Below are 8,768 nucleotides of genomic sequence, written 5' to 3'. Positions count from 1 at the left end.
CATCACAGCTGCCCGTGATTCAGTCCCCTAAGGCCTGCTCCTGATTTGCTGAGGCCTGGTCTTTGCCTGCACAGCCCATGCTGAACTGCGCTCCTCTCCTAGCTCAGCGCAATAGACTTTTCCCATCAACCATCCAGGTTGCCTTGGGCTGGAAATTTGTTTCACTCTGTCTTTTTGTGGGTTCTGCTGCTATAGAATTTGTTTAGAGCCATTTTTCACAGGTATTTGGAGGGGTTTGGGGGAGAGCTCAAGCAAGTCACTACTTTTACTCCACCATCTTAGCTCTGCCCCTGCCTTGGTTTTTTAAAGATTTTAATAATTGTATTTCATTTAATAATTGATTTCATTTAATAACTGATTGATTTCCTTTATAAATGTATTTTATTCTATGCATTTAAAAACAGTATTATGAGACAGGGTCTACAGGTTTCACTAGACCGTGCAAAAGGTCCATGATACAAAGAGAGTTATGAACTCACTTCTAATGCGTTCTCCCTCAGAGCCCCCCAAAATTCAAATTCTCTATTCTCTGAATTTCATCGTGTAATCTGGTCCTAAAGATATTGTAGACAAGGCAAATAGTTTAATTAACAAATCATCAGAAGCAGTCCCATGGGAAGACAGCAGATGAGAAAGTCTTCTTGGAGCACATGATGCCTGAGGAAAGAGCCAGAGCAAGTTGTCTTGTGTGTGCATCAAATGGAAGCTTTAGTTGAAGAGACAGATGTTAAAAACTGAAGAAAAGTCATTCTAGAAAGATACCAAACAGCAGGAAGGATTTGGACTAGGCAAGAATCTATTTTATGCTAATTAGAGATATTTAACTTGAAAAGAAATTATAATAAGGCCTTAAAGTTGCATAAGGGCATTCAGAGGCTCTATCATTTTAGAGGAACTGTTTCTCATTTTCGTATTCATTTCCTGTGTTTTTTTTGTTCTCCTACAAAGTCTTCCTTGGCTCCTAAGAGCTTCATGTTCTCCTCCTCCCTAAATGAACACGTATTCATTTGTGTGTATGTTGTATTAGAATGTAACCTCCTTGGGGGCAGGGACCATTCAGGTTTTTGGGGTTTTTTTGGTTTTGGTTTTTTTTTTGGTATGCCCAGCAACTAGCTCAGAGAATAGAGCACAGAGTAAGTAGTTAATAAATGTACAACCCAAGCGCACTGGGCCTGGAATCAGGAAAGGCCTGAGTTCAAATTTTACCTGTGACAGTCATTAGCTGTGTGGCTATAGGCAAACAGCTGTAAAATGAAGATACTGATACTTGCCATCCTTACCTCACAAAGTTGTTGATAAGCTTATGAAAGAATGTACATGAAGTACAAGAGAGATAAGTGAGCTCATGCCTTATATATTTTCCTTCTTTTCCTTCCATGAGATTTCTTCTATTTAATACTGGGATGCTCAGTAACATGCAGCTCCTGGGCATATTGACCACTACCCGTTTCCTTGATGGAGTGAATTCTTACAATTCTAATTGAAAAAGAACAATGTATTGTTCTTTTTTCTTTATCAGGTGTTTCAGTTTTTTATTAGTCGAGTTCGCCAGAAGCTGCATATTGTGCTGTGTATGAGCCCCGTTGGGGAGGCTTTCCGCTCACGATGTCGGATGTTTCCATCCCTTGTGAACTGTTGCACAATCGACTGGTTTGTTCAGGTTAGTAAAACTCCCCATGGAATATTGTGGAGAATTTGGCTTGTTTTAAAAGAAATCCCCAAATGTACTGCATAAGGCTTGACTCTCTTTCCTTTAGTTGGTGAGAATGTGCTGTTAATGAGGCCAGATTTTCAGGTTTCACTTCCTCTCTACCTGGTAATGGCCAGATTAGCACAGACCTGTCCTAGAAAAGAAGCCAAAGGAAGACTTCTCACAGTGAGAGGCAGGATCTAAACCTTGCAAATCATCCTCAAATAAAGTAAAAGAATAGCAAAAGGAAGTAAAGCTCTCCACAGGAAAACCAGCAAAAAATAAATAAATAAACAAAGAGAAGAGCAATCAAAAAAGGGTTCCTATTTCAATGACAAAGCACAATTGGAGAAAAGGTGAGACAACTCCTTGGCGGGGGGAGGAAAAATAATACAAGACACATGAGACTCCAGAAAACAAGAAACTCTTCAGGGTGCCTGAAAATCTTAATGAAAGAAAGAAAAAAGAAACAAACTTAGAATTCTTAAAGAAAAACTTGGAAAGGCAGTGACTAGTTGAATGGAGAAGCTAGAAAATGTTGATAAAGCCAGGGGCCCCCTGAAAAGACAATCTCCAAATCTTAGAGATACAACAAGACATAGAGCAAAGTCAAAAGATGGCAAAGGTATAAAAATAGTCACCATTTTTTAGAAACTAAAGCATCTCTGGGGTGGCTTCAGGGCACAAAGTAGAACTTTGGTGAAATGTAGCCATTCTGGTACCATTTTATTTCTGTCCTTATTCCCCAGAGACTACAGAACTGAATCATTTTCTTACTAAAGTATTACTAGTGTCCCATTAAAGTGAACAATCAGTTTTCTTTATTTTTTTAAATAGATTTTTGAAACCCTCCTTTCTTCTTTATAGTGGCCCAGAGAAGCCCTTCTTTCTGTATCAAGGACATTTTTCCTACATGTTGACCTTGGAAGCCAAGAAGTAAAGGAAAAGCTTTCATTGATGTGTGTCGATATTCACATGAGTGTGACAAATATGGCTGATCGATACTACTCAGAACTGAGACGGCGATATTATACCACACCTACTTCCTATTTGGAATTAATTAACCTTTACCTCACAATGTTGGGTGAAAAAAGGAACCAGTTGGTTTCAGTAAGTTCAAGTGTATTAAGTGAGAGCTTTTCGTCATTGATTAAAATAATCTTGCTAGGGCTTAATCCTGTCGTCAAGTTGACAACCACTTATTAAGTGCTTACCATGTGCCAGACTCTGCTAAGGACTGGAAATACAAAGACAAGCAGAAAGGAAGACAGCTCTTGTCCTCAAGGAGCTTACATTCTAATTGGGGAAGACTCTGTAAAAGGAAAAAAAAGGGAGGGTGGAAAAGGTACTCACCTGGTGTTGAAGTCCAGAGAGTGAGAAATAAAGCCAAGAGAGGTATAAAAGATGACTGGTCTTTGGCTCTTCAAGATGGCAGCTTAGTGCATTAGTAGAATGCTTCCTGGAGTCAGAAAGACCTAAGTTCAAATTCGACCTCAGACACTTACTTAGCTGTGTTACCATGGGCAAATCACTTAACTATTGTCTGCCTCAGTTTCAACTGTAAAATGCAGATAATAGCACCTAACTCCCAGGTTTCGGTGAGGATAAAATGAGATGATATTTGTAAATTTCTTTGCAAACCTTAAAGTGCTATATAAATGCTAGTTGTTAGTATTATTACTATTCGTGACGGAGATTTGGGAGACACTCATCAATGGAACTGGAGAGATGTTCCAGGGTGAGATGACTTCAGGGACGGAGGAATCTTCCAGGGTGAAAAGGCAGCTAAGCTACAATGTCAAGGATCAGAATCAAAAATGGAGCTGGGAGGGGAATGAAGGACTCAAATGACTCAAGTATCTTTGCTAAGTCCTTAATTCTGAGGGCACACAAGATACCCAGACTTAGAGAATCCACCCCAAAGGTTCCCAAGGACTATTTGTGCCCAACCTGTGGTGGTGCATTCCAAACTGATCAACCACAGTCATACACTCTCATTGACTCTGGCATAGTGATGTCATTTTGGTCCTCTTCTTGGTCTAAACCTAGTTTCTGCCAGACTACTTTCCATTTTTCCCAGTAATTTTTGTCAAAGAGTGATTTCTCGTCCCCAAAGTTTAGATATTTGCATTTATCAAACACTAGATTACTTGTTCATTTATTACTATGTATTATGTAAGTAATTTATTCCACTGATCCACCACTCTATTTCTTAGCCTGAAAATCTTAATGAAAGAAAGAAAAGTGAGAATGTGCTGTTAATGAGGCCAGATTTTTCAGGTTTCACTTCCTGATTATTTTGACGATTACCACTTTGTAATTCATTTTGAGATCTGGTACTGCTAGACTACCTTCTTTCACATTTTTTTCATTGATTCCCTTGTTATTCTTGACCTTTTGTTCTTCCAGATGAATTTTAAATGCTTTTTTTATCTCTATAAAATAATTTTTGGTGGCTTGATTGGTATGGCACTAAGTAAATTTATTTAGGTAAAATTGTCATTTGTATTATATTGACTTGGCCTACCCATGAGCAATTAATATTTCTCTAATTGTTTAGATCTGACTTTATTTGTGTAAAAAGTATTTTGTAATTGCATTCATACAGTGTCTCAGTTTATCTTGGCAGATAAACTACCAAATATTTTATATTGTCTACAGTTATTTTAGATGGATTTCTCCTTCCATCTCTTCCTGTTGGACTTTGTTAGCTGTTGTTGCTGTCCTTCACTTTTGGAGAGGACCAAAATGACATCACTATGTTAGAGTCAAGTTTAATGTGTCCAATTGTGGCTGATCAGACCAATACGAGCTCGGAATGTTCTACCACAAGTTGGGCACAAATAATCCATGTGAACCTTTGCTGTGGATTCTCTAAGTACCAGATCTCAAAATGTATTACAAAGTGCAAATATACCAAGATAAGGTCAGAATGGGTACATGATTTGGACATAAAGGGGAGCATAGAATATTTTACCTATCAGATCTATGGAAAGGGAAGAATTTATGACCAAGCAAGAGAAAGAGAGCATTATGGGGTGTAAAATGGATAATTTTTATTACATTAAATTAAAAAGGTTTTACACAAACAAAACCAATATAGCCAAGATTAGAAGGAAAGCAGAAAACAGGAAAATTTTTAATAGCAAATTTCTCTGATAAAGGCCTCATTTCTTGAATATGTAAAAAACTGAGTCAAATCTACAAGAAATGGGTAAGTCATTCCCCAATTGATAAATGATCAAAGGATATGAACAGGTGGTTTTCAGACAAAGAAATCAAAACCATCTATAGTCATATAAAAATGCTCCAAATCACTATTGATTAGAGAAATACAAATTAAAACAATTCTGAGGTATTACCTCACACCTATCAAATGCGCTAATATGATAGAAAAGGAAAATGACAAATATTGGAGGAGATGTGAGAAAATTGAGAAACTAATGCACTATTAGTAGAGTTGTGAACTGATCTAACTATTCTAGAAAGCAATTTGGAAGCTATCAACTGTGTATACCCTTTGACCCAGTAATACCACTACTAGGTCTGTATCTCAAAGAAATTTTTAAAAAAAAAAAAAAGGAAAAAGACTTATCTATACAAAAATATTTATAACAGCTCTTTTTGTGGAGGCAAAGAATTAGAAATTGAGGGTATGCCCATCAATTGGGGGATAACTGAGCAAGTTGTGTTATGTGATTGTGATGGAATAATATTATGCTATGAGAAATGATGAGCAGAATGCTTTCAGAAAAACCTGGCAAGTCTTATATGAACTGATGCAAAGAGAAGTGAGCAGAACTAAGAAGTCATGGTACACAGTAACAGCAATATTGTATGAAGATCAACTCTCAACAATATAATGATTTAAGGCAATTTTAAAGGACTTATGATGAAAAATGCTATCCACCTCCAGAGAAGGAGACTGATGGAGTCTGAATGCTGATTTAAACATACTATTTAAAATTTTTCTTTATTTTTCTTGTTTTGTTTTGGTTTTTGGCCTAAGTTTTCTTTCACAACATGGCTAATATGGAAATATTCTTTTGCATCATTACATATGTATAATCTTCATCAAATGGCTTTTTGTCCCAGGAAGCATGCAAAGGAGGGAGGGAGAGAATTTGGAAATTAAAAAAATTGTTAAAAATTGTTTTCACATGTAATTGGAAAGAATAAAACTTAATACAAAAAAGAAAAGAATATAATAGAATGCTGTAAATTATCTCTAGTTCATCTGATAATTGCCCAATTTTTCATTTAGAATTGGTGCCAATGTATTTTGTTTGGGGCTGTTGTTGGCCAAGAATTTTAAAATATTTTTATATCCCAGATAATTAATGGAAAAAGTCTCTGATGGACACATTTACCAAAATGATGCATTGAATTAATCAGTACTCACAACACATTTCCATTCTTATCTAGGCTCGAGATCGAGTGAAAAATGGTTTAACAAAGCTATTAGAGACAAACGTGCTTGTCGACAAAATGAAATTAGAGCTTTCTGCTTTAGAGCCAGTTCTTAAAGAAAAATCAGTGCAAGTCGAAGCTTTGGTGGAAAAATTGACAGTGGACCAGGAACAAGCAGATCAGGTATCCAGAAATAATTTATAATATTTGTCCGAAGTAATTAATTCATATCTAATTAAATGTGGCTCAGGACATTTTATACATCATTAAAAGTGAATCAAATTACATTTAGTAAGATCATTTGAGTATTTTTCGCAGTTGTAAATAAAATATATACTTTAAAATGAATCGGCACCATTCTATCATTAAGTGTAGGAGAAATGAGCTAGAATAAAGTGTCATAGGGACTCTGCATTTTGATTGGGAGATTATGAGTTGGATATTGCATATATATTTAACTCCATGGTTCCTTTGCAGAAGAATTGATTTTCATAGCTATTACATTAGATTATCAATGTACTGGGTCATAAGGAGGATGAAGGGGTCACTTAGCTTAGTTGATCAGACTGTGGTTTGTAATTTTCTTTGAAATGCCTTAAATGGTGATACTAATTTTTTTGGATGAATTTCAATTGCCAGGTCCGTTGCGTCGTTCAAGAAGATGAAGCAATAGCAAAGGTGAAAGCTGAAGAGACCCAAGCAATAGCTGATGATGCTCAACGGGACCTTGAGGAAGCCCTCCCAGCCCTAGATGCAGCCAACAGAGCACTTGACTCTCTAGATAAAGCAGATATATCTGAAATCAGAGTTTTCACCAAGCCACCAGATATGGTCATGACTGTCATGGAAGCCATTTCCATTCTCTTAAATGCCAAGTGAGTAGTTCAGATATCGATCAGGATGACTAGAAATGGCCCAGGATGCAGTGGGAGGTCTTGGCCTTTTTAAGCTAGGTCTTTCTGAGTTCTACTTTGACTGAGGAAACACCCATTCAGTTATTAGGGCTGTTTTCAAAACAAAAATATCGTGTGCTTAAGTGTACGGAGAACTAGCCTCAAAGCCAGGAAGTCTGGGTTTGAGTTCTCACCCTGATAGCTACTAGCTTTGTGATCCTGGACAAGTGACTGCATCTGAGTCTTCTAGTCCAAAGTGTCCAACAGCCCTCACACTACATTGCCACCCATGAGATTCCTGAGCAACCAGATTATTGAGAAATATTTAACAAAGTAGATCAAAATATAATGGAACATAAGTATTGTTAAGATGTGGTTTTTTAAGTCAAGATATGACCCATAGGGATCTTTACATATGGTCTAGGCACCCCTATTTCCATTTTGAGTTTGACACCACTATTCTAGTCAACCCTCTTAAGACAAGGTTTGCAGAGAACTTCGCATCTCTCTTGGTAGAGGAAGTTTATTTACTTGGAGTTCCCTAAACCTACGAAGCACAAGGCCTGGCATACAGTAAGTGTTTAATAAATGTTTGTTGCCTTATTGGCAGAAACCACATGTCTAGTCCCTATCCTTACTGCTCCAATTTAAGTTCTTTACATGTCTTTATTAAGCCTTATTTGTCTTTGTTAATGTAATTTATGTTTTTATTAATGCAATTTTTAATGTGTTTTACAGACCTGACTGGGCCACGGCAAAACAACTTCTTGGGGATTCTAATTTCCTCAGAAGACTTTTAGAATATGACAAGGAAAATATAAAACCAATTGTATTGGCAAAACTCCAAAAATATATTAATAATCCTGATTTCGTTCCTGAAAAAGTTGAGAAGGTGTCCAAAGCATGTAAATCTATGTGTATGTGGGTGAGAGCTATGGATTTGTATTCCCGAGTCCTCAAGGAAGTTGAACCCAAAAGACAAAAACTCCAAGCTGCTCAGGTACATTAACTATCTCCCTTTACACTGTGTTTATTAATAAGAAAGCAACGATCCCTCATCCTTTTAATGCTACAGCTCTCTGCTCAATGCTTCCCGGTCAATGCAGTGTGATGAGACTCTAAGGAAGGATACCTCAGCTCCATTCCTTAGACAATAGAGAGTTGGTTTGCCTTGAGCTAAAGAGCTTAGTCTGTGTAAAGTTTTATTTCCCCAGGCATGGTAATGCATGCCCCAAATTCCTGCTACTAGGGAGGATGTAGCTGGTGAATCTCTTGAGTTTAGGAGTTCTAAGTAGCAATAGAAGAAGCCAATTGGGTGTCTGCACTGAGTTCAGCTCCAGTGTGGGGAACCAAGAACAGGGGCTGCATCATGCTGCCCAAGAGGACCAAGCCAGCCAAGGTCTACAATTCAGCCCATGACTCTCTCTTGCACTTTAGCCTGGGCAAGAGAGGGAGACCCAATCTTTTTGTTTTTAAATGCTTTATTTAGACAGTAAACTTATGAAATAGTACTTACTAACTGTCACTAATCACAGTCCCTCTAAACCAAGGGTCCTTAACTTATTCTGTGCCATAGGCCCCTTTGGCAATCAGATGGACCCCTTATATAGAAATAATGTTTCTAAATATGTAAAATAATACACAAAGGATTACAACAGAAAATAACTGAAATCTAGTTACCAAACTACTTTGAGGGCAGCTAAGTGGCGCAGTAGATAGAGTGCCAGGCCTGGAGTCAGGAAAACTCATCTTCCTGAGTTCAAATCCAGCCTCAG

At 37.4% G+C, this 8,768-nt stretch overlaps 1 protein-coding gene across 1 annotated transcript in view; it reads left to right on the top strand.

The window, feature by feature from the left end:
- The window catches only part of DNAH6 (dynein axonemal heavy chain 6), a 236,355-nt gene that overhangs the window by 144,745 nt on the left and 82,842 nt on the right, over window positions 1–8,768 (top strand). The window contains exons 48-53 of the mRNA XM_027846132.1: window positions 1,520–1,660; window positions 2,558–2,800; window positions 6,116–6,283; window positions 6,740–6,975; window positions 7,732–7,993; window positions 8,348–8,435. Coding sequence (XP_027701933.1) covers window positions 1,520–1,660; window positions 2,558–2,800; window positions 6,116–6,283; window positions 6,740–6,975; window positions 7,732–7,993; window positions 8,348–8,435 — 1,138 coding nt within the window. The remainder of the gene's footprint in view (window positions 1–1,519; window positions 1,661–2,557; window positions 2,801–6,115; window positions 6,284–6,739; window positions 6,976–7,731; window positions 7,994–8,347; window positions 8,436–8,768) is intronic.

Source organism: Vombatus ursinus, unplaced genomic scaffold, assembly GCF_900497805.2.
Source record: "Vombatus ursinus unplaced genomic scaffold, bare-nosed wombat genome assembly UNPS02015066.1, whole genome shotgun sequence".
Taxonomy (NCBI): Eukaryota; Metazoa; Chordata; class Mammalia; order Diprotodontia; family Vombatidae; genus Vombatus; species Vombatus ursinus.
Note: the sequence above shows the minus strand (reverse complement) of the source record. Positions and strands in the feature narration are given on the sequence as shown.